The sequence below is a fragment of the Vigna umbellata genome, chromosome 6, assembly GCF_029865625.1.
Source record: "Vigna umbellata cultivar VRB3 chromosome 6, Vumbellata_1.0, whole genome shotgun sequence".
Lineage (NCBI taxonomy): Eukaryota > Viridiplantae > Streptophyta > Magnoliopsida > Fabales > Fabaceae > Vigna > Vigna umbellata.
This window is the reverse complement of record NC_142170.1, coordinates 5,050,713-5,078,118: the sequence shown is the minus strand read 5'-3', so window position 1 is coordinate 5,078,118 and position 27,406 is coordinate 5,050,713. Positions and strand designations below refer to the sequence as shown.

General features: G+C 34.7%; 1 protein-coding gene and 1 pseudogene across 1 annotated transcript; both read left to right on the top strand.

Moving 5' to 3' along the window:
• The first annotated feature begins 20,555 nt into the window (after positions 1-20,555).
• LOC148196630 (uncharacterized) lies at positions 20,556-21,060 on the top strand (annotated as a pseudogene).
• Positions 21,061-22,030: 970 nt separating this feature from the next.
• Positions 22,031-23,961, top strand: LOC148196629 (uncharacterized). Its single transcript, XM_088093481.1, is given in 7 exon segments — positions 22,031-22,220; positions 22,305-22,546; positions 22,625-22,828; positions 22,896-22,982; positions 23,395-23,574; positions 23,672-23,800; positions 23,935-23,961. Coding segments are annotated over 7 exon segments (1,059 nt in total).
• The last annotated feature ends 3,445 nt before the right edge of the window (positions 23,962-27,406 follow it).

The window sequence follows — 27,406 nt, the reverse complement described above, 5'->3', positions numbered from 1 at the left end:
TACTCAACTTACTTATTTATATGAAATCATTAAATTTACTTATTTTATTAAAAATTAGTATAAATAGTAGATGAAAATTAAAGTGTTATAACACATCTAATTAGACAAATAAATAATTTAATATTCATACTATCAAAACGTTATTGATAAATAAGTGTTTAAAAAGATGAAATTGTTAACTTACAAACTTAATAATAATAAATCATTATTAATAAAAAATGGTAAGAATATAATAAAAGATTATTATAAGTAGGTTACAAATCAATTCGCTTCTAATTTAGTTTGAACTTGTTTAATAGACAAGTTGTTTAACCTATACCTATATATTAGAAAATCAATCCATTCTATTCTAATATAAAACTTTTCTACATATCTTTCATCAAATAAAACTAAACAATACAACATAATATGTAACAACACCATTCGCTTAAAAAAGACTTGTTGGGTTTTAGAATATTTAAATAAGGTTTGAGAAACATGTTGTAAACAAGTGAAATAAACTCAAGTATCTAAACCCTAAAGTTAATTGAAATGACATTATTTACTCTTGGTTGAATATATTGTTTGGTTGAATATATTGTTTGGTTGAATATATTACATGTTGCGTATGTAATTATTTGTTTGCTTGAATATATATTGTTGTTGTGAATTAGCCTTAGTTTCCCGTTTGAGATTCAATACAAAAATTATTTACTATCTCCAGATTTTTTGAACAAACATACTTTTTACAAATGAAAATAGAGGAGATGGTAATAATAATTTACAGTATTGAATCTTGAATTGTCCGGTTGGACAGTTTAAGAAGAGTAATAACTTTTTCATAGTTTATTATAACATATCAATTTTAATATACATTTCTTAAATTTCACGAAAATTTGTCGGTGTGTTTTGTATTGATCTTCGGGTGCATATTTGATTGTGATTTATAATCACTTTCATTTCGTGTAACCTGAAGACCAATGCGAAATGCTGGCAAAATTTCGTGAAATATGAGATATGTTGTTTAAAATTGATATGTTTAATAAACTAAAAAAAGTGAATCTTCTTGAATGGGATAGGGTCACACCTTGAATACAAACACGATCAAAGTGATCATTCAAGATGATTGAAATTGTGTAAACAATTTCAGTAAAGATGCCTACGGATAGAGGGTGGATTAATTTACCACGCATCAGCACTGAGTACGAGAGAGGGGTAGAAGAATTTATAGAGTTTGCGCAACGTAATGCGAGTACAAGTGATGATAATGAAGTGAAGTTCAGATGTCCATGTGTGAACTGTTTGAATGGGAGGAAGTTGAACGCAAGTGATATTAGGGAACATCTTATCTGTGATGGTTTCATACGAAGTTATACAACATGGATATGGCATGGCGAATTAACAGACTTTCCAACTGTCTCTCAAACTGAAAATGTTTATGATTCCACAATGGATATGGAAGATCAAGCAGAAGAAGACAACTTAGAGGACATGATCCGCGATGTTGGTGCAGAAGCTTTTGCCCAAGCACATGTGTATGAAACGATGTCCACTGATGCGGAGACTCCTTTGTATGCGGGTTCAACTAAGTTCACACGGTTGTCAGCGGTGTTAAGGCTCATGAATTTAAAGGCGAGCAATGGATGGAGTGATAAGAGTTTTACAGAATTGTTGTCGTTGTTGAATGAAATGCTGCCAGATGGAAATACGTTACCCAATCGTAATTATGATGCAAAAAAAATTCTTTGTCCGATGGGTATGGAATATAAACGGATACATGCATGTCCGAATGATTGCATATTATATAGGAATGAGAATGAAGTTTTGATAAAGTGTCCAAAGTGTGGGTTATCACGATACAAGTCAAAAAACAACGGTGAAGATGGTGGTCACACAGAAAAGAATGGTTCTGCTTTGAAAGTAGTTTGGTACCTTCCACTAGTTGCCAGACTTAAGCGTTTGTTCGCGAATCCCAAAGACGCTAAAAACCTAAGATGGCATGCAGATGAGAGAACAACTGATGGGCTGCTTCGTCATCCAGCTGATTCAAAGCAATGGAAAATTATTGATCAAGAATTCCCCCAATTTGGTGAAGAATGTAGAAATCTTAGGTTTGGCTTAGCTACTGATGGAATGAATCCATTTGGTAATTTAAGTACCAATCACAGTTGTTGGCCCGTTATACTGATAATTTACAACTTATCTCCTGGATTGTGCATGAAAAGAAAGTACATGATGTTGTCAATGTTGATATCTGGTCCAAAGCAGCCTGGAAATGACATCGATGTTTATCTAAGGCCACTAGTTGAAGACTTGAAGTTGTTGTGGGTTGATGGGGTTGAAATATTTGATGCCTTTGCTTCAGAAACTTTCATGATGCATGCCATGTTATTTTGCACCATTAATGACTTCCCAGCTTACGGTAATTTGTCGGGGTACAGTGTGAAGGGTCATAAAGCATGTCCTATATGTGAAGAAAACACTGCAGCTCAACAATTAAAACACGGAAGGAAGACAGTGTATATGCGTCATCGGCGATTTTTACAATCTAATCATCCATATCGAAGGTTAAAGAAAGCATTCAATGGAGAACAAGAGAAAGACAATGCACCCATTCCACTTACTGGACTTGAAGTTGCTGAGAAAGTTAATAAAGTACATCATATATTTGGGAAAACGTCGAAGAAGTCTTCTGTAACGACCCCTTGGAAGAAGAAATCAATATTCTTTGATCTTCCATATTGGTCAAAGTTAGATGTTAGACATTGCATAGATGTCATGCATGTTGAGAAAAATGTCTGTGATAGCTTGATTGGTACACTACTAAACATCCAGGGAAAAACAAAAGATGGAGTGAATGCGCGTTTGGATTTGGTTGACATGAAGATCCGAGAAGAGTTGGCACCAAGAGAGATTGGTAAACGTACTTATTTGCCCCCTGCATGTTACACAATGTCCAAACAAGAGAAGATAAGTTTTTGTCTTTGTTTAAAGAGTATCGAGGTACCACAAGGATACTCTTCAAATTTCAAGAGCTTAGTGTCAATGCAGGACTTAAAGCTTGTTGGACTGAAGTCTCACGATTGCCACGTCTTAATGCAACAGTTGTTACCAGTGGCAATTCGTGGAATTTTGCCTAAAAAAGTTAGGCTGACCATAACTCGATTGTGCTCATTTTTCTCGTCAATTTGTAGTAAAGTCATCGATCCTACAAAGTTAGATGAACTTCAAAGCGAAATTATCATCATCTTGTGTCAACTAGAAATGTTTTTCCCTCCATCCTTTTTTGACATCATGGTGCATTTACTTGTTCATTTGATCAGAGAAATAAAGTTTTGTGGACCAGTATACTTAAGATGGATGTATCCTATTGAGCGTTATATGAAGATTTTGAAAGGGTACGTCAAAAATCAATATCGTCCAGAAGGTTCGATGATTGAAAGATATATTGCTGAAGAAAGTATTGAGTTTTGCTCTGAGTATATGACTAAAGCAAATCCGATAGGAGTCCCTCGGACATCATGGTTGAGTAGATATTCTACAAGTAAAAGCATCCGAGGTGTGAATGTGGTGACGAAAAGTCGTGAAGAATTGATGCAAGCACATTTGTACATATTAAACAACACAGATGAAGTGATCCCATTTTTGGAAGCACATAAAGCCGTTGTAAGGAACAACTATCCACGACAATCAGAGAAATGGCAGTTGATGGAGCATAACAGAACATTCTTGTCCTGGTTCAAATCTGAAGTTTCGAAAGAATCACGGTCCTCTGAGACTTTGTTGTGGTTAGCAAATGGCTTGAAGTTTGATGTTGTATGTTGTACAGGCTACGAAATTAATAATTGCACATTCTATACAAAGACTTTGGATGATAAAAGCACAGTACAAAATAGTGGCGTCAGTCTAGAAGCTGAGTCACTACAGTTTTCAACATCCAAAGATCAAAATCCTATAGTTGGATCCATGAGATACTATGGTAGAATTGAAGAGATATTTGAAGTTGATTACACTAAGTTTTCCGTTGCACTCTTCAAATGTAAGTGGGTAGACAATAAGAGTGGTGTCAAAATAGATGAATATGGTATGACACTTGTTGATTTTCGAAAGGTTGGTTATAGAGACGAACCGTTCATCATGGCATATCAAGCAAGTTAGGTTTTTTATGTCAAAGATCCTGCGTCTGACCATTGGTATGTTGCTCTCCAAGGAAAAAGGCAAATTGAAGATAAAGAAGAGAATATAAGTAATCTTCATATCGCTGACAGCCATCCATTTAAAACGACAATAAATTTGGATGACGACCCTCTAATTGATGACATACAAGCAATACGAGAAGATCACAATGAGGGAATATATATATGACCAATCCATATGATTATGTATGAATTTCATGTTTGTGTAAATATTTATGGCAATTGTTAAATAATATATGTTATTTTATAAGTGCTTTATTTATATATCATCTTATTTATTGTGACAGATATATGGCTGAGTCACCTCATTCGTCAGGCGATGAAGTCCCCACCACTTGTAGACGGACGAGAGGAGCAACGAGGTTACGACAGCTTATACTTAGAAGAAATGCAGGTGAGAGGACACCTATCATTATTGACGTGGTCACTGGAGTTGCATCTGGCCCAAATGCAGATGTATTTAGGTCTTACCTTGGAGTATTGGCACGTGATCGTATCTCTATACTTACTCCATCCTTTGACCATGTTTCTGAGGCTGATCGGAATCTCATCTGGCAAGATCTATTGGTAAGTTAAGCAATATTGCTCCATCTTCTATATTCATTATATTGATAAATCTGTATTGATATAAGGTTATTACTTTCTTTGTTGCAGATAACATTTGATATGCCAAACATCGAGAGCTTAAGGAATAAGTGTTTATCTGCAATTGCAGAAAGATTTCGAGGGTTTAAGACAAAATTGACGTCTAGATATATATTTGGACCAAAAAGTAATGAAAATCCATGTTCCAAATATTCAGCAATTGACGAAGCAACATGGCGTCAGTTTGTAGAGCTTCGTTCATCCGAGGCGTGGCAGGTAAGTACAGTAAAATCATTCAATTCATCATTCATAATTCTATATTATGACAATTGTTTCATATTGTCACAGGAAAAAAGATCAAAAGCACAGGGAATAAGCGCTCAGAATAAAAATCCACACATACTGTCTCGTGGTGGATATAGGAAGCTTGAAGAAAAAATAATGAAGCAGAAGTCAGATAGCAGACTTCCACTTTCTGAGGGTTGTGACCCTCCTCCTCCTCCTTCACCACCATCTCGGCACGAGAAGTGGAAGTTAGCCCGTATAAGACCATCGGGCTCCTACACTTCCGAGTCTGCCAGAGAAATATCTGAAAGAATTGTAAGATGTCATTCCTTATATTTTTACATTAATTTTGTTATATATATTACATAGATTTTTCTAATGATTTTGAACTTTTGTTATGTGACAGGACTCCTTGGTTGAGCAGAGCTCCCAAGGTCAATTCACACAAGAAGGTCGTCAAGATATTCTTGCCACAGCTATTGGACGACCTGAGCACCCAGGACGAGTGCGTGGTGCTGGGACTGGCATAGGCATACGACAGTTTTTTGGGTCTTCCTCGCGTCCATATTCATACGAAAAGATGAAGGAGGAAATAAGAAAAGAGATGACGCAGGAGATCACAAAGAAGGTTCGAGCAGAGTTGTATGATGAAGTTGCTGATATGGTTGCGCGCCAGTTCCAGCAGCATTATGAGGATTATGGCAATCGTCCTCCGCCATCTCCTGTAGCGGAACATGTTGTGCCCCCTACAGGTAAACTTATTTATTTTTGGTAACTAATTTACTTTTTGCATAACCTAACATTTAATTTGACAGGTAGAAGCGGTAAAGGAAGTTGTTCAGCTTCCGGTGCCCCAGGGGACGACATGGATGAAACTCGTCCATGTTAGTTATTTATTCTTTCTGATACTGGGACCGTGCTAGTGGCTCGTGGTACAGTTTATGAGACAGCCACTTTAGTGCATGGTGTACAACTTTCAGAAGATGAGGTCAAGGTCACGGTGGATGAAGTTGTCATAGCGGATGCCGTTCTTCCTGTGCCTACAGATGAGTTCTTCACTGTGGAAGAAGCATTTAAGTCCTTTGTCGCCTGGCCTAGACATTTGGTTGGTGATGTATCTAATCCCCCGGTAAACACTTGTACTATATACTTCTCAATTTTAATATTTACTTCTAATTGACGTTATAACATAACCATTTTTGCATTTAACAGCAGATAGGTAAAGAGGGAAGTCCTCCACCGAAGAAGACTCATTTATCTGAGGATGACCCTCTTGGTGCGTTAGACGAGCTCGCTAAAATCATTTCAAATGTACCGATGAATGTACACTGGGATTCTACTACATTTGGAAGAGAAACTCAGATCCCATTGTACTTGCATCATCAAGATGTTAGGGAGCTTGCGTCGGGTAGAGAAGAAATTAATATTACACTCATTCAGCTGTGGATGATGTAAGTTTATGAAAACCTTTTTATACAATTCTATTTTATCAACTTACTTATATCATATTATTTCTTCATTTTAGGTATATGTCTGATGTTAGTAACAAGAAGGGGTTCAACGATGTATATGGGTTCATTGACCCCTCTATGACTCATGAAAGAAATAAATTTGATGATATCCAGACATACATCAACACCTGTTTTGGAATGGGGAAGGAGATATATTTTCTCCCTTATATACATGGGTAAGTGAAGTTTGTTAACTTCAACACATTCATTTATTAATTTTGGTATATGATTCATAAGTTATTACCAATTTCAGGTGTCATTGGCAGCTACTTGTGATCTCCATACCGGAGAACACTGCTGTCTGGTTTTGTTCATTGCAGAAGTCTCCTCCCAGCTCTCTTAGACATGTAGTAGATTGGTAAGAATCTCAATGTTTCTACTTTTTTTATATATAAATGTATGCTAAAGGAATTGCTTTTAATAGTTCCCTTGCAACACATATGATGTTATCTGGGAGATCTACTGCTACAGCTAAAAAGCTTGCATGGGTTGCCCTTAAGGTTTGGTATTTTAGTCCATACTCATTTACATTTGGTTCCATTCAATTGATGTTACTTAACATTTTATAATTATGATGATATATTGTAGTGTAATATACAAACGGGGTCATATGAATGTGGTTACTACGTCATGTTTTGGATGATGACCATTATTCGTGCACATTACACCAGTGGATGGGAAACGGTATTATTTAGGTTTCAATTTTATTTTCCCTATAGTTTAGATTTCAAATACACTAAGTTAAATCATTGTATTTTATGCAGAAATTCAATAGGACTGCTCCAATTCCGGAGAAGTCACTTCAACTTGTGAGGAAAGCACTGGCTAAATATGTAATTCATTTATATAATAGTATATACTAGATATTAAGATATACTAAGTTCTAAGTTTATATTTCTAAGTTGTTTGATGTTTTTTTACATTATTATTAGTTTAACATTGTACATTCAGTTTTATTTATGCTTCAAACTTGATTTAGGATTATAATTTGATTGATTTATGCTTATAAGAAATTGATTTATGATTCAATTGAATGTATTTATGTTTTATTATAATTTTCATTCAAAATATACGTTTCTGGATTATTCTCGACTGTTCTGGCTGTAAATATATATGCAGGTCTGTTTCTGTTGTTGGGAATGTCGCAGAAACAGACATCATTTTAAAAAAAAAAACAGTGATATATGCCTCGGTTATAACCACAACCGAGGCCTAAAGTACTGCGTAAAAAAAAAAAGAACTCTACTGCCTCGGTTCAGAGTGCAACCGAGGCAGTAGAGTGGAATGATCTCGGTTATGACCACAACAGAGGCCGAAATTACTGCTTAAAAAGAAAAAGACCTCTACTGCCTCGGTTCAGATTACAACCGAGGCAGTAGGGTGCAATAAAAAAGAAACCTCTACTGCCTCGGTTCAGACTACAACCGAAGCAGTAGGTGGAACATACGGCCTCGGTTGTAGATGAACCGATGCCAAATCGCCACTCTTTATGCCTCGGTTCAAACCGAGGCCAAAAGTGGTGCACTTTTTGCCTCGTCCGCATATGCCTCTGTTCGAGAACCGGTGCCTATAATGAAAAACAACCGCTGTCTTTTCTCCTCCTTGTACTAGTGAACTCCTTCCAGCAATGTTTTTGCCATACTTCCATCAATTACAATGAATTTTTTAGTATTACCTTTAGTCCCAAAGAGAAACCACTAGTGCAATAAGCACATATCGCCTCGGTCATTTTCACTTATAGACACCGGTTCTAGGACCGGTGCATATTCCAACGAGGTAAAAAGAATGGATTTTTTGACTCGGTTTTGAACCGAATCAAAAGGTTTCAGATTCTGACTCAGTTCACAGACAACCGAGGCAGTAAAGTTGTTTAATTTTTTTATTCTGAACCGAGATCAGTGTTGTTACGTTTGTTTGTTCTTTGTATGGTTAAACTTCTTCCTCTTTTCTCCTATTTTCTGCAATTTTTTTCATCCAAACATGAAGAACAGGAAGCAGAGAGAGCAATTTTTTTCATTCAAACATGAAGAACAGGAAGCACAGAGAGCAGACGAAGATCCAAACACCAAAATCAGATATCCAAACCAAAATCAGAGATCCAAACCAAACAAAAAATCAGAGATCCATTATCCACTTGCAAAGAAACAGAAACAAAAACCAAAAATCAAAAAGCAAAAAACGCAGTTCCTCCATTGCAGCCGCCGTCGCGGGCTCCAGCCGCACCTTCGCGGGCTCTCGCCGCGCCGTCGCGGGCTCTCGCCGCACCGTCGCGAGCTCCCTCGCCGTGCCGCGCCTTCGAGATCTCTCTCGCCTTGCCGCGCCGTCGAGATCTCTCTCGCCTCGTCGCGCAGTCGGAGCTCTCGCCTGGCCGCACCGTCGCGAGCCGTGTCGCCTGGCCGCACCGTCGCGAGATCTGTCCTCGTCGCACCGTCTCGTGTCGTCACCGTCACCGCCTCGTCTCGTCAGATCTGGTATCGTCTCGCCTCGCCGCACTGTCGCCGCACCGTCGCCGCACTGTCGCCGCACTGGAGAATGGGAGGTGTTGCAAGAGAGGAGGGAGAGGAGGGAGGGGTTGCAGGAGAGGAGGGAGGGGATGAGGGAAAGTGAAAAGGTGAAATGAAAAGTGGGAAATTGAAAACTGAAAAGGTGAAATGAAAAGTGGGAAATGAAGGGTCTCTGCCTGAAAACTGAAAAGGTGAACACGTTACGCCTCGGTTCTTTTATTAACCGAGGCCGTAACTGGAAAACGTGCATCCTTGTGCCTCGGTCCTACATTAACCCGAAGCAGTATCAGATCTTTATGCCTCGGTCCTTCATTAACCGGTGTCGTAAATTTTTTATGCCTCGGTTGTTTGTATAACCGAAGCATATAACTTCATTTTAATTTCTATACTGCCACCGCGTCTTTAATGCTTCGGTTTTTACAAAACCGGGGCATATATCACGAGTTAAAAATGGATTTTTCTACTAGTGAACCTTATTGATATTTGTCGTCATTATTCACAGATATCACAGGTAGAAGTGTTGATAAAACAATAGTCAAATCCTGCAACCAACGATTCAGAGAGAAATGAGATAGTGTTGCACTTGCATACATACATCATTGAAATGGTGATTCCGTAAAGCATCAAGAAGATAAAATAAGAAATATGTCAGATGTTTTAGGTTAAATGTGATTTTTCACTGGAGAAATTTTACAAACACCTTACGGCTTAAAATATCATTTCAATTTCACCAAAATACCCCAAAAAGTCAAAATCCATTTGGGTCTCACAATGCACCCAACTCAACACCCAACAAAATCACGTTTATGAATCTAAAAAATGGATCAAACACTACGAGAACAAGAAAAAACACCTAAGAAGGGATGACATACCAGAGAACGATGAAAGAAGTGTCCAAGGCAACCACTTTTTCCTCACTTCTGCAACAAGATTTCTGGATGGAAAAGAGAAGTGGGGAACACTAATATTAGGATCTAAATGATGTTTTTGCACCCTTTCTGCGTTTTCTGAAGATGCAAAATGCCAAATGAACCAACGATGAAGACGAAACTAGGGTTAGGTGCGTTTTCAGAAGATGCAAATGCAAAATGAACTAACGGTGAAGACGAAATTAGGGTTGGGAACGAGAGTTATAGTGGAGAAGATGCAAAGGCGCGACGAAGGAGAAAATGTTGTTGGGGAACGACAGCCATATTGGAGAAGATGGAAAACGAGACATGATAGGAACAGTGGAGAAGATGGAGAAAATAGGATTTGGAAAAGAGAGGCAGAGTGAAAATGATGGCACAAATTAAAAATGAATAAAAACTTATTTACAAATTTAAGGCATTTCACTAAGCAAGCACCAATAATTTATTTAAAAAATAAAATAAAAAAATAACTTCACTGCAACTATTCATAATAACAGATGAAATTTTTTGAATAAAAAAAAGTTAAAACATAGTTGCGGTTTATTATTGAAACCGTTAGAATTTTTCAGAGGATTTTTCAGCCGCTGACAAAAAACCTCTATTATAATATATAATTTTTTAGTGACATGACTAAATTTTGGATACCTAGGTATGTTTTAAATTTTTTACTTTTGTAGTGACATCACTACATCACTACATCAATGATAATGACATTATAATAACTACATCAATGACAGTTTGTCTTTTGGATTTGCATTTCATTTTCATTATGTGATTATAATGTCATTATCATTGATGTACATTCCATGTGCATGTCTAGTATAAATTAGTTGTAATGTATATTGTGGTGACAGGGGTATGGTTCTTTGTTGTGATGTATACTCATGTTACAGGTACTCATCTTTGACAGTCCAGGGGATACTTACATCATGTGATTACAATAATCTTATGTGGTCAAAATGTATAAATGACTTCTTACAAATTTACTGCACATAATTTACTGCACATAATACTCGTCCAATGCACATTTAGAAGCTACATATTTACTACACATCATTTTTCTCTCTGCTTTTCAAATATCATTTCAGTTACAATGAGGATGACACACCACTTGCTCAATTTTTTTGTCAGTTACAATAAGGATGACACACCACGTTCTCATTTTATTATCATTTCAATCTAAAGTTCAATTAGCTTATGTTGTATATATCAGACAAAATGTATATTCAAACAACAATACCATATGCACAAATTCACATTTCTCATTGATTTCAAAACATCATATTACAATAAGGCCAAAGTGCTCTTCACAACAACCAACTACTAGAACACATCATGGACTTTTAACGAAATACAAAGAAGGATGATGTTAATCAACCCCGTAAAAGATAACATCCAAATGAACATCTTCTCCCTTTTCTGAAAACCCATAACCAATTTTCCAAGCTATTAATCTTTCTCCTTTGCCTAGCAATAGTACTACCAGCATCATCTATATTATCTTCTTTACGCCATTTAAGGAAATTGCATCCTTGAAGTTCTTCATTTCTTGTCCGTTATTCAAAGTATCCAATCATTAACATTTCATTAATCACCAGAACAATTTATCACAAAAATTAAACTACAAACCTTCTAATTAAGGCAACCCTAAACTTGCTTCCCACGACAGCTCCCCCATGAGCAAGATTAAAATCCTTGATTCAAAGACATTGACACTTCAAAGCCAACCCCAAAACGAGACAAACACAAACCACAAACCACTTTGTCAAGCAACTGCGAACAACGAAACACTAGCTCGCCAAAGACGAACCACCACCCTACTGCCAACAGACAACACTAACATCCAAACCGTAAAGAACAACAAAAGAAAGGAGAAGAAGACAAATTTGAAGAAGAAGACCCACCACTGTACCATGTGCGCAACAAAAAGGAGAAGAAGAATTGGTTCTATCTATGCCCTAAATCAAATTTTCCCCAAATTAAAAAACTCTATCTTAATAAAACACCATATCTTTTGTTAGTATGTAACACGTCAGCACAGACAAACTGATATATTGACATGTTGCCAATAACTGGTGCCATATCATCAACGCATTAACTCCGTTTGGTCATACTTAACGGAAGGGACAAATTTGACGCAAATTTTACTAACTGTGAACATATTCCAAACACTTTTAAAAATGGAGACTGAATTGACATTATCCAACGAAAGTGGGGACCAAAGAGGCTACAACTTTTTGGCTTAATCTAACCTTGGAAAAATGGGTCAATTATGGAATCATTTTAACCCACTTTAAAAGGTCAAAAAATAAACCAACATTTTATAAATTGAAGTCATGAATTTTAATTTTAATTATTTGATATAAAAAATAAATATAAATTATAATACATTCATATTTTTGAAAAATAATATTATTTGTATTAACTTAAATATAATTATTATTTTATAAAATGGGTTACGAGAGTTAGGCAAAAAATTATCATTCAATTAATATTAATTTATAACAATAAAAAATAATTTACACTACAAAAATAATATGTTTTAGGAGGGATTATTTTCCAGCGGTTTGAGAAACCTTGAAAAAATTTCTACGGTTATAACTAAAATCACATTTAGATTTTTTTTATTATTTTATATAAAGTTTTATGGCTGTTTATCACCAAAATCGCCCCTAAAAGTTATTATTTTTTTCTTTTTACAATACTTTTTCGGTAGTTATTTAGTGAAAACGCTGGTAAGCTCCTAATATTCTCCCCAAATTAGCTCCCTCCCCTCTCCGCACCTTCATTTCCCATGCTTCTAATTTTCTCAAGCCCTAGTTGTTCCCTCCTTCCCTCCCTATGCCTTCATCTCTGCATCTAATGCGCCTTCATCTCTGCATTTAATGTGATTTTCCAACGAGCCCTAGTTGTTCCCTCCCTTCCGCACCACATTCTTCAAACCCTAGTTGTTCCCTCCCTTTCCTGCAAGTCCTAGCTCTTATTGTTCGTGGAGCTCTTCAGTTTGGGTTCGTCTTGGTCTTCCATTGCTTAGGAACGAAAACCTGGTGCATTTGTGGGTTGAACGAGGTCGATCGTCAAGGAATTTTTCCTCGAATGTCCTAGTACCTCCAATCGAGGGGCTATGGTGTGTGTTCGCTCCCGCACCGACCATCAAGGTAAACCAGCATTTAATTACCGTTTTTGTCGCTCTTTCTACTTTTGCCTCTCTGAGATGTTATCACAGTAGAATTTCATTTTCCATCACAATCAATCTTCATGTGATTTCAACTAAAGCAATTGACAAATAACTTGTGTTGTTGCGCGAAACTTAACTACTTCGCTAGATTGAGCTACAACGTTTTTTTGTTTTACTTCTCTATGTTAGCAAGTTTCTCCAATTATAATATCCAGATTATTGTTGGCATATGAAAATACCTTTCTTGTACTAGGCCACTTGAATTCTAAAAGAATATTTCAGCTTGAGTTTTATCTCATACTACTTTTCTAAATGTTGACTCATAAGTTGTTGTTCCTTCCAATCATCCTAGTAACATTGATGTCCAGGTACACTAAGAATACAATTACTCCCTTTGAAGTTTTGTGTTTAATATATATATGTATATATGTATATGTACATATGTATATATGTATATGTACATATGTATATATGTATATGTACATATGTATATATGTATATGTACATATGTATATATGTATATGTACATATGTATATATGTATATGTACATATGTATATATGTATATGTACATATGTATATACATATGTATATATGTATATATACATATGTATACATATATATATATATGTATATATATACACACATATGTGTACATATATATGTATGCATATATATATATGTATATGTATATATGTATATATATATATATATATATATATATATATATATATATATTTCCTACTCAGGATCCCCATGCTAGAAATGATTTTTCTCATCAAATCATTGTCCAGTTTTTCTTTGATGAACTGACGATCAATCTTTATATGCTTTATCCTATAATACCGAATTGGATTGTGAGTAATACTAATAAATGACTTATATCATGATAAATATTCATAGTTCTTCACAATTTTCTTTTAGATCATTCAAAATAATTTTCAATCATAATGTTCAGATTGTTGATAGGAAGAGCACTGGTTTAGCTGAACCTACAATCTCAGAGTTTCTGATTTTTGATGATGACAACATAATTAATAACACATGTGATGTTTATGTGTTACATGTTCTATTGCTTACTTGCTACATGTCTTAATCAAAGCATAAATCTGTTTAAAGCATGGAGAACATGATTGTGTTGATACATTGCATTTCATTGTGCTATATAATTGATTTTATTGGTGAATGCATGTCTGATGTTTTATAGAAAGAAAACCACAAGCACTTATGTTAAACATTTTATTGTGTGGCAAAACAACAGTTTTAAGTCGACTTCATTATGGGGTGAGTCGATTAAAACACGTGGCTTTGCACAAACTTGTTCAAAGTGTGTTGTGAGGATTTTCAAAGAAGAAGTTTTTCAAAACTTTATTTAACTATGTTACATAGTCGATTAGATGCAACTTGCATTCGACTAAGTTTGTTACAATTTTGAAATTTTGTTAATGCTTGTGTTAAATGTTACAACGACTATATTGTTATATATGTTGACCAAGCATTTATTATGATTCGATTGCATTAATTGCACATTCAATTAACTGCATTGATTGCTGCTAACTGCTTTGACTGAATTGTTACATTCGACTGCATTAGTAGCTAAGTCAATTAAAATGAGTCTGAATATTGAAAATCTATAAATTGACGCGAACTTGATCTCTGTAAGAACTTTTTGTGATTCTAAGAGTTTTGTGATATTTTGCAGAGAATGCATTCTTACAAAGAAAAGGAAAAGAGCTCCAAGAAACAAGAAGTGACCGTGGTGATCATCTACTTATTGATTCTTGAAGAACAAGTTAATTGCACTTACAAAGGCTGATCATATCTGCACATTTGGGTGTTACTGAAAGATCAGAGGCTACAATCTTGTAAAGATTGGTTTGAGGTTTCCCTGTTGTGATTACAGGAAGAAGAGCGTGTTGCGTTCTTGACTTTGAGGGTGGCTCAAAGGGTTGGACTACAAGAGAGGGGATTCTTGCTGCTAGTCTGTTTTGTATATGTGATAACGGTTGAAAATACTGTTATCAGTGATGTAATTTTAATACTAATTGCACCCTTTTCTACTTAGAAACTTGCTTGGAATCATGTTTTTCTGTTAAGTTGTGTGAATAAGAGAGTTGAGGTTGAATTTGATGATTTTATGACTAATTCCCTTTGTTTTGATAGAAAATGAGTTAACTTGTAATGGCCACGCTTGCACCCGCGGCCCAATTGCTAATTAAATCATCCCTTTGCAATGGCCCAATTAGTGCAGCAGCAACCCAATTCTAATTCCAATCAACCCAATTGTTAAGGGCTTTGCTGCAACAAAGAAACATTAATGCAAAATTAAAGAAAGAAAAGGAAAATTAACAAATAAAAGAAAAGAATTTTATCAAAAAGATTTTCTAAAAAAAATTAATCTTCTAATTATTAACAAAAGCTAAAAATTACACCTAAAAATCTATTTTTAACTAAAGTTCTATAAAACTAAAGAATTAATAGAAAAACCTAAAACTAACCTAAATCTAGGCAATTAGAAACAAAAAGAAACTAAAAGTGATTTATAAACACAGAAAAATATGAAATTTTAGGGAGTTATCATGGAGCGGACCTTATGTATGCCTGGAGAGCATTTTCAGAGGAACAGGTCTGGGGCACTCATCTACCTTACTAGACCCCATCTGACGCCTCTGGCAAAGTATTGGATGACATTCTCTCATGTCAACATCCATCCCTGCTCTCATGTTTCTGACATCACTATTCCTAGGGCTATCCTCCTCTACTGTATTTCTCAAGGGCCTTAATATTGACATAGGCCAGGTCATAGCTGATGAGATCCAGAGTTGTGCCCGTGGTGCAACCAGCAAGGCACCCCTGGGACATCCTTCATTGATCACCTACCTTTGTGAGGCCGCAGGCATTGATGTTTCTAGGCCACCACTAGAGCGACCAAGAAAGGAGCTGGACGCAGCTTACTTTAGTCATTATTGTGCAACGGATGAGCCAGGCCATCCAGAACCACCACCACAACAACCCAGGGCACACAAGAGGGCGCCACCACTAGCTTAGGAGTCGGTTCATGAGGCCGCTCCTTTCCAAATGCGGGACATGTACTACTCTCTGTTGGATGCTAGGATGGTTGCCGTATATAGGGGCGAGCAGGCGCTGCTTAGGACACTGACGTCCGCATTCCCTGAGAGATAGTTAATGTCTCAGGATGAATTTGCAGCTTATGTGGCATGACTTGCTGACCCAGCACAGGAGGGTGATAGAGCTGACGCAGCTGAAGCTTCAGCCATGGATGCTGACGATGATGATTATGATGAGGAGTGATGATTTGTATTTGGCACCTACTGAAGGGTGCCATCTTTGTTATGACCAGGATTTATTTTAATTTTCTATTTTTGTGTTAATTGCTTTGATTGATTGTATTTTGTTTCTGTTTTATTAGCTTTCTTTTGAATTAATTGTTTTGTTATTGTACTCTGCTTAGATAAATTACACTGCTTTGGTTCAACTGCCGTGTTTTGTGATAAGTAGTGCTTTGTGATGCTCTGATGTGTTGATTGATGTGGAGATGATGCATGAATTGCTAATCTACAAGCAGTGTATAAAATAGGTGTTTGAGGTAAAGTTTGATTGAGATACTGAGCAGGTTGTTTTTCTGAATTCTGGGACTTGAGAGTTTACCTGTGTGAGTTTTCGGCTTCAGAGTTTTTGTGAATAATTACTATTACTTTGGAAGCATGAATGATTTTGCCCAAATTTTCTGTGATTGAACTACTTGCTTGCAGGTTTCATATGATCAATGCCATCTTTTGTTGTCCCTTATTCTTTAAGCCTTCACATGATTTTGTCCACTGAAAAGAAAACAATTTTATTTTAACCTTTGAACCTTGAGCCTTATGCATGTTTTGAAATCCCTTTGTGAAAACCTTTACCTTGAGTTAAGTTGAGAACATTTATGAGGTATTGATAAAGGTTCAAGTTTGGGGTTGCTAGAAAGATTGAGAAAGGAAAAGGAAAAAAGCATTGAGCTAAGCAGTGAATACATGAAAAGCAAAAGAAAAAGAAAAAGAAAAATGAAAAGAAAAGAAAAGAAAAGCTCAATGCAAGGGAAAGCTGAGAAAAAGAAAGAGAGTTTGTGCTTGAATGATGGAATCATAAATGTCTCTCTTAACTCAAGGATTTTGTTTACTAGAAAAACCAATTTCCTTCTCAGCCCAGCCAAGTTACAAGCCATGAAAAGCCCTTGTGATGACAACTTGCTTCTGAGTATGTTTGATTGTGGCTTAATGAAAGGCAAAGTTAAATTGTGTGACATTGTGATAGCAGAGTGAAAAAGACACCAAAACCTCACTATACACCTGTAAGTTGAGTGATACACTTTTGAGTGCTTGAGTGAGATACTTTTGAGTGCTTGAGTGAAACACTTCCTTTGGTGAGGAATAGTTCTTTGAATTTCTGATTGCATCTCTGCTTGGTTGATCGATCATTCATAAGGATAACATCTGTTGAAGTACATGAGAATCACACTAATTTTAATTGAATAAAGCATATGTACATCTTAACTGACATCTGTATGCTGAGTTGATCAAAGTGGTTTCTTGTCTGGAAGAAAAAGTTTTTGAAAAAGTTTGAGTCATTGTAGTGATTATTCTGAAAAATTGAGTTACACTCTGTTTTGCTTGAGGACAAGCAAAGTTGTAAGTTTGGGGTTGTAATAACGGTTGAAAATACAGTTATCTGTGAAGTAATTTTAATACTAAATGCACCCTTTTATGCTTAGAAACTTGCTTGGAATCATGTTTTTCTGTTAAGTTGTGTAAATAAAAGAATTGAGGTTGAATTTGATGATTTTATGACTAATTCCCTTTGTTTTGATAGAAAATGAGTTAATATGGAAAGTAGGGATAAAGTGCTAAGGAGATCGAGCTCAATAAGGTCCAGAAAAATCCCTAGAAGGAAAGAAGCTCGAGGCTTGGGCGCCCTTTTTGAGGCTTAAGTGCAGGAACTACCGCTCACTGCCCGGGAGCCCCTTTTTAGGGCGCTTGAGCGCCGGATGAAGAAGGCTTGGGCGTACTCTGGAAGGCTTAAGCGCAGGAAGTGTCGCTCACCGCCCGGGCGCCCCTTTTGGGGGCGCTTGAGCGCCGGATGTAGAAGGCTTGGGCGACCTCTGCAAGGCTTGAGCGTGGAACACCACCGCTCGCCGCCCCGACGCCCTAAGTGGGGCGCTTGAGCGCCGGCGACTCAAGTTTGGGCTTTGTTTTTGTTCTACTTTTGTTCTATATAAGGACCCTGGCGTCCTAGGTTTTGTATCTCTGGCTGGAGCAACACAACTGCACACTCTTCTACTCTTTGCAAGCGGATCTGGAGGCGGGAGCTTCCTTTTCTCCTTTTAGGGTTTCACTATCTCATGTTTTTTCCATTATTCATCTAGTTTCTCCATGTCTATGGGGAACTAAACTGTATTTGTTGTTGGGGGATGATGTAACCTTGTGAACTCTCATGTATTTGAATTGATTTTTAATTTATATGTTTTTTCATTAATTGTTAGGGAATTCATCTGTTTCAATGTTTGCTCTATTTAACTCATTTAGTAGCATGATTTATGAATTGCACGAGTGCTGGGAGGTTCCTTACAATTCAGGTTCTTGTTGAATTCTCCCAAGGGTAATATTTCTCAGGGATAAGGGTATGAGTACTTGGTGGTCTTAAGCTCTTGATCTTCAAACTTAATTTTCTAGGAACGCTAGGAATTGCACGAACTAGGAATTAAGGCAGGCTTATTGCGTCGAGGGATCGGGTTCTAAGTAATTTAGTGAGTGACGTTAACATTAATGTAAAAAGAAGAATTCTTATATACATGAGAGTAAACTTGGTGAAATCAAACCCTAACAACATATTCATCTCATATTAAACAGCATTCGTTCATCTTTGTGTTACTTTATTATTGATCAATTTGCATTCATATTTAATTTTCTGTCTTTGCATCTTAAACCAATGATCTCGTTTTATTTAAGTCTTAATTAATCGAGTCATCACACAATTGTTTAGTGTCGAGAGTCTTCTGGGATACGATACTTGGTCTTACCATTTTATATTACTTATGCGATTTGGTACACTTGTCAATCCATCAACAATATGCCTATATTTTGATTAGAGGGTTAGAGAGGTGTTTTATATTTTTGACGTGAAGTCGCTATAAAAACCTTGTTGTAAAAACCTTGATCATTATTGTGCATTGGCTTCCTATGATTGGAAGGACACTAGATGTAGGCTTGGCCGAACCAATATAAAAACCTAGTGTTTGATCTTTCTATCCCTGCACTTTTCAGTCAATTGCATACTACATTAAATCGATTATATTTTCACTGTATAACAAATCTTTTTCCTTTTCGTTTCAAGAAAGCTTTTAAAGGCATCTACTTTGCGAAAAAAATTTAAAGAAAACTTTGTTTTTACATTACACCAATTCACCCCCCCTCTTAGTGTGAGAAATTAAGCCATTCTATTTTCAACACATAACAATTCACATACCCTTGTGTTGTCACTCAGAATTCAACCTTTGCACCATAACTATTTTTTTTCTTCTCCAAGTTATTAAGTTTCCATCCAAGAACATGCCCAAGTGAATCTTCAATCAGTAACAAATGGTCTGTAACAATGTGCATCTCCTTTCTTAATTTTTATCCTTCTTAAACAAGAATCCCCCCATGCACTTGCCTTCAAATATTGAGGGATTCTGTTCAAAGTTTTTAAGTGTTGCTTTCATGTTTCTTTTGTATCTTTCGTGACTACTCACATCCTAGTCTCTTGTTTGATTTTGTTCACTTGAATTTGCATAATTAAGTTTTCCTGAATTCCTTGGATTGATCTTGTACTAGTATTTCTTGATTAATAAATCACGTTCCCACTTTGATTTATGTTGTAGTTATCTGAACTTATGAATGCTGAAGGATATAGTATTGTAAGCACTTTATTCCCACCGATCGGAAAACCAGTTGGAGGTTTCACTTATTTCACTCTATCTGCAAAGGAAAAGTTACAGGCACATCGTCATATCCTAACAAATAGTGCCATAGTTGACCCATTTCTTCAGTAAGTATTTTCACTTGATCAATTCTATTAATTATTCTTTTATTAGAAAGTAACTATGTATAATTTGGACATTTCATGTAGGGAATTTAGAGACACTATACAGAGACAATTGAGAAATCGGAGTCGACAATCATCTTTGATAGACCAGAGAGTTCATAGGGAATTTGCATATTGGTTTTCATGTCATGTACGTATATTTATACCATTGAACATTGGTTTCATTCTATGTTATAATTGATAATTGACATGGACATGTTATTCTTTTTTTCCTTTTAGATAACGAATGACTCAGCTAGTCTCCACTCAACTGATTTGAAATTCTTAGCCATGGGTTCAATTGATTGTGCAAAGTGATATAGTGCTTATAATGTTAATGAATTCGATTTTAGGATCTTGGAGCGTGACTTATGGATTAAAAACAAAATCGTGGAGTGTTTGGTACATTTGGGGCAAGAAGTTATGCAAGTAGTAGTGATAATTAAATGCAATTTGGAGGTGTGCCTTATTATGGTCGATTAGTGGACATAATTGAAATAAATTACCATGGTTGTTTCTCAGTTGTCTTGTTCAAATGTATATGGGCTAATACAACTACTTCTAGAGGGATTATGACTAATGAGTTGGGATTACAAGTGTATGTTTTGGACGCTTGATTCATACCGATGATAATGATGGTGATGAACCATACATTCAAGCATCAGAAGCACAAATGGTATCTTATGTAGATGATGAGTTTGATAAAAATTGGTGCATCCCTATACATATAGAGCCTAAAAACTTGTACAACATGGGTGAAGATGATGAAAGAAATATACCATTAACAAGGTTTTAATTTTAATTATTAGTTATTATATATGTTGTTATTCTGTTTATTTTCTTGTTTATTATATCTATACGTGGTTTAAGTTTTATTTATATAATTGTTTGTAGAGCACCTGAAGATGAAGAGAATGATAGTTAAGAACAATGAGATACAACATCATACACCAACACCTAATACATGGGGTCATATAGTTAATCATCCACTAGCACCTCAAAGTGCAACACTAAAGTCAAATCATCTCACTCTCTATCTACCCCTCAAAGAAGTAAGTTCCCTTTACTGAATGTTTAATTAAAGTTTATTTATGTTGTTGAAATTTTTTGACATTAATTTATTTGGAGGAACATACAAACTAAAGCTACCTCCGACAAGCCAAAGCCTATGAACTCCTAGATCTATTCAGCCCCCAAATGAAGTTGTTGTTCAGTCATCAAATCAAGTATTTTCGTTTGGTTAGCCCCCAAATGAAGTTGTTCAGCCACCAGTTGAAGTTGATGTAATTGTTCTTTCAAATATGTTAAATATATTATTTCAAATAATAAAATATCTTATCTTAGCATATACTTTGATTAGTCAATAAAGTTTCACATAATGCTAGCAAGTTCTAAAAGCTTATTCTCATTATTTCCATGAAGCTATAAATAATGAATTTTGATAGTCAAGCTGTGACAAAAGTACACCTTGAAAACTAGCCTTTGAATCACATTTCTAGATTTTTAACAATTCAATGATCACATTAGAAGAAAATATCCAAAATTTTAACAGAGTTTATACCTCAAATGTTCTAATTGAACCAGGAAACTCAATATAAATATTATAATTCAATTCCAAGCTAAACACCATGATAAGGACCAAACTAAAACACTTTAAATGTTTCAATAATTTCAAAGAATTGCAGCCTAGTATCCCAACATAAGTAATAAAAAATAGTTTAAACTAAAACTATTTAGAAAATAAATTGTCAATATAATTTGTTTCTATGTTGCTTGCATCTGATCTCTATTCCTATCAAGTGCATTCCTTTGATCTGACACTTAACCTTGTGCAGCAACAAGGAAATTCACATGTACAAGATGAACATGAACAAGATGAAAATCAGGATATTTTGTTGGAAGTGCAACAAGAAAGGCCACCAACATACAAGAGATTGTGGTTAGTTGATGTCATTGGTAAGACATTGTTACTTATATCAACAATTACTGCGAAAGTTGTTTGACACAAGGGTATTTAACACAAATTTGATTTCTTCACATATAATCAATGCAAGATGACTCCCAAACACATAAAAACAAATGATATTTGGAATTTGCCTCAAAATGAAAGGATTATTGTATGTTGGAATGAGGAGTATCAACCAATTGGAGATTATGGCGCATTATTGAATTGGTTAGTAGGGATTATTGCTAGAAACTTCAAGGCATTCCCTATTTGTTATTCTACTTTGAAGAAGGTTCCTAAAGATTACAAAGAAGTCATAATTCATAATACCATTCAAGTAAGTAATGTAAATTTTTAATTCACAATTAAGTTATTGGATAATTGTAGTTAATTTTGATTAAAATTTGCTTTGAAGACAAAATTTGTAGTTAATTCTGATATTCAAATCAGTTACATATTGAAAGCACTTAACAATAAATGGAGAGATTGTCGGCAAGAATTGTGACAATAAAGAGATGATGACACACGTACTAGAGATGAATTGATTGTCATGGCTCCAGAAGGAATAGATAGAAATCATTGGGCTTCTTTTGTTTATCGACTTGATGAAAGAACAAAGGTAAAACCTAAATTTCATTTCTTAAAATTCTGATATAATTTAATAACATTCTTTATGACAATGTTAGGAGATTGCCCTAAAAAATAAACACTATAGGACAAAGCAAACTCTTGCTCACAGAGGAGGGGTCAAAGAGCATTGCAAGGAAGATTGTGTCTGGTAGAAATTCGTTGTGCAAGCTGACCTTTCCATGTAGTGCTTAAATGGTTTAAAAAAAGTTGTTTTGGTGTATTGACTAATTTTGACTAATTTTTAGAATCTGAGTGTAAGACAATTTTATTGTTGATACAATTTTATTTAGTTTGATTTACATTAAGTTTGAACCAGGATAATTTCATCATGTTTAGTGTTTTTCATTCCATTAGTGATATCACTTTTTCATGTTGTTACTTTGAGATGATATCCTTGTCAATAGACATCTATATTGTTCAGTTTGTTTCAGTACACAAAACTACATATTTTATAATGACAAATATGAAATGCTCTAATCTAGAATTGCTAAGAATCTCACTGATTTGTATCTGGCCTTGTTTTTAGGAATTGTGCACTTGTTTTCTATGATTTAGGAAAAAATTGAAAAAATATCCAGTTCAGATTCATTAGCTACTTTAGGAATTCAAGACCATTGTGGACGCGTTCGCGGTCTAGGTTTGGATCCTTGCCCATCTAAAGTCTTTGGAGTCAATGCTCATTCTCATAGTGGATCATCTTCAGCTTCTCCTTCTAATGTTGAATTACAAATTCAGGTTAATGAATATTTTATCAATTACTTGGTTTGGTCCTTTTATGATTAACTTGTTAAGTTCATTTTTCTTACTTTTTAAATAATTTCATCTGTTACAGGTATCTTCATTGACATCAAAAGTCAATGAAATGACATCACAAGTCAATGAAATGAAGGAAATGATAGCATTTATGTTGCAAAATTATCAGGGTCAATTGCCTTCAAAGTTTGCCCCATTTCAACCATCGGTAATAATTGCTAAATTTATTTGTATGATTATTTTTACATATATGAACAATTAGTTATATATGTTGAACAATATAGTTTATTTTATATAATATGCAATTTTAGATTACTTTTTTGTAAACTTTTGGATCTCTAGATAATTTCCATATCATCAAGCTCATAAGAGAATGATGGGAAGAGAGTAATGGTATGGTATCCATCATGTCCTTGGAAGACAGGTCACGAAACCTTGAACCTTCTATGGCTACACCATCCTAGATGATTTTGAGAGAAAAATTGCATACCCATCATCCATGTAATTCGTTCCATCAGGAAAGAGCTGTCACACAAGGCTTCCAGCTCCACTGCCTCCTTTCTTGGTAGAGTTTAGGATTGTCTTGTATAATGTTTATAAGGTTGTCTTTGTATGATGAATTGAAGCCAGGAGCTTTCGTAAACAATCCAAACTCACTAAAAACAATAGGCATTCTAAGATACTTTTCAGCAATTGATTGTGAAATCCTTTGGCAAGGTAATCAAATCATAGTAAAAAACTTTCACACTCATTTTGAATTTCAGATAATCAGATGAATGGTAAAAGTAAAGAAGACACTTATGGCATAAAACATTAATGTAGTTTATAAGCACTTGAATATGATTATGATAAAGATGAATGCTAAAAGGTTGTGACAGATCATTTTTGTGATATTGTACATACTATAGCAAATGTCATCATTGAATAAACATAATAACCTACCAAAAGTCTGGATATATGTGGTTCTTGATAAAATTTGTTCCGACCTAGTAAGCATATGCATTTGGGTTTAACTGATATCTTTAAGGTGTCGAGAGGCCATAATCCTTCCAGTCCAATCTCCATTATATGTTTTGAATCTATGCTTTTCACATAGAATGCCATTTCTTTTATCCAATCCTATAATGTATTCAGTTGGGCACAAGATGTGATATCATGGAAGGAACTGATTAATTGAATGCAATGATTTTATGCATTACAAATTGAAAGAATAGTTCCACAGGACCTGGGCAAACCTGTAACACATCACCTGTGGAGTCTGAGTTGCATCAAGGCTCATTCATCAGTTCCCAAGCAAAAATGGTTGGATCTTCCTTGTAAGTGATATTTGTGAATGTATTAACTCTATTAAGCAAAGTCTACACACTTAAACATAGTACTAAACCCAATTAGTTTTTAGGTTGTTAAGCATTGCAACAAATAACAAAACAGACATTACGAAAGGTGGTATGCAAAAGTATGATTGAGTGTCACAGTGAGCGGTATGCTCATCCCTAACTTCAAACAATATATGAGTTTCTTCATCAATACATTTCCGGCGATTTTGGAGGAAACCCTTACAAATAGGAGCGGTTATGTAAAACTCCGACTATTTTTGACGATTTTGGAGGAAATCCCTATAAATATGGGTGATTTTATGAAACTCCGACGGTTTACATAAAATCACAGTTATTTTCGGTGGTTCTTATAAAATCCTAGAAAATTGTGGCAGTTTAAAAAAAACTGTCGGTAATACTTAATGAAACTGCTTTCTCGCATTTTCTACAACTAGGGAGGAAACACATTTTTCAAGGTTAAAACAACCAATAATGCTAATAATAATCCTGAAAAAACTGTATAATTTTTAAGTATTGGCCGATTTATTAAATATATTATTTTATAATTTTTTAATTTATTATATCAATTCAATCGTCCAGAAACTTTTATTAATATTTTCTCCATTTGTTTTATTTTTTACTTTCTTTCCTTCAATCTAAATAATCTCATTTTTTTCATTATATAATTCCTTCTTCTCCATTTCCCATATTCACTAGTTAATTCAATACACCAAATTTAAAATATAATCTCTTTTTCATACATAATGGGTATTCTTTAATTCAAAAATTATTTTAATCTTAACTTTACATTTTCAAAAATATTTTTTCATTACATTATTTTCAAATATATTAATATAAAATTATATTTATTTTATTACATCAATTAAATCTATATCCTTCAATCTAAATAATATAAGTTCTTCCTCTTTTTCCTTTCCCATTCTTTCTTTCCTCTCCTTTCCCACACACAGGTCGATGGCATAGTCGATCATCTAAAAGAAGAATTATTAACTTTGATAAAATATTTGATGTTACTTTTCCCTCTCAGATTCAATAATTAAAAAGGTAGAATATGACTTACTGCTCAAGTCACACATGCCCCCATCTTATTCCTACAGCTACCTACACATCTATTCATTTCAGGGTCCTACACTTTCATATATATAGTACTGAAAAACGTTACATAAATAAATATATATATATATATATATATATATATATATATATATATATATATATATATATGCTACATATATACACTCAAAACTACAAATAAATATATATTCATTCCACATCTTATAATTCTATACAACGTAGTAAAAACTAAAGTTTAAGATAGTTTAAATCATTCTTTTTTTCTTATATTAATTGTCTTTTAAAGATAAAATGATGATGAAATTTATATTCTAAAACAGACAATAAATATACTGCAGAATATGAGTATACTGCAGAGAATATGGGGACACAGAAGCAGGTATGATGAGAGTGTTTGGCCAGATTGCTTGTGTTGTGGTGTAGGTTAAAACTTTGTGTCATGTGCCAATGGAAAACAAATCAAAAATAGCTGAGATGGACCCAACCTATGCTCTGTGTTTGGAAATCTTCATCATGGACACCATGTCACAGTGTACACAGCTAAATAAGATGTGGTGAATCATTGTTTAGAAGACTTATCAGACCAAGCAGCATTAACTTTCTGTTTTTATTTTCACTGTTTGTCAGTTATTTTTAGACAAAGTATGTGTGCAAACAAAAAGGGCATGATTAGCATATTGATTTTGTGTTGTTTATAAATTGCTTTGGTGGATCTAACCAACTATTAAGTGAACAAGTTGAGTTCAGAATTTAAAAAGCATAGGCCCCATATGCAGGTGATTTTCTACACTTATCTTAAATGGTTGCTTTTGATTTAATTAGAAGGAAACAAACCTCGTTTGAAATAAGGCCTGCCAACTGCTGCAATGGTCACAGCAAACATTTTAAACTGATTCAAATATTTACTGATTCTCACAGTTTCATCTATGAACAAGAGAGATTGAACTAACACAGCTCTTCCTTATTTTTCCAATAAGTAGAAAAAGACACACAAAGATCTTTAAATTTAATAAGAGATACTCAATGGCTATGAATTAATGTTTAAGAATCCCAAAATCTTTTGCTGCTTTTTTAGAATAAATTTATCTTACTTTGAGAAAACATTTTTTACTGTTAACAATTGATGATGAAAAAATTGAAGTTGTCAATAATTCTTTGACCTTTTGTATTTCCTGGTCAATAACAATTCTTTGATACCAAAACTCCATGACAATTAGTACTTTTAAAACACACAATATATGGTTAATATTTTGTATTTTATCATAACATTTACTAGGATAAAAATATTATGTATTTCAAATTTAAATAAAAACACTGAAAAATATGGATATTATAAATATAGTAATTGCTTGCTTATTACTACTTAGAATGTACTCAAAATTATGTGAATATGGTATTAATTA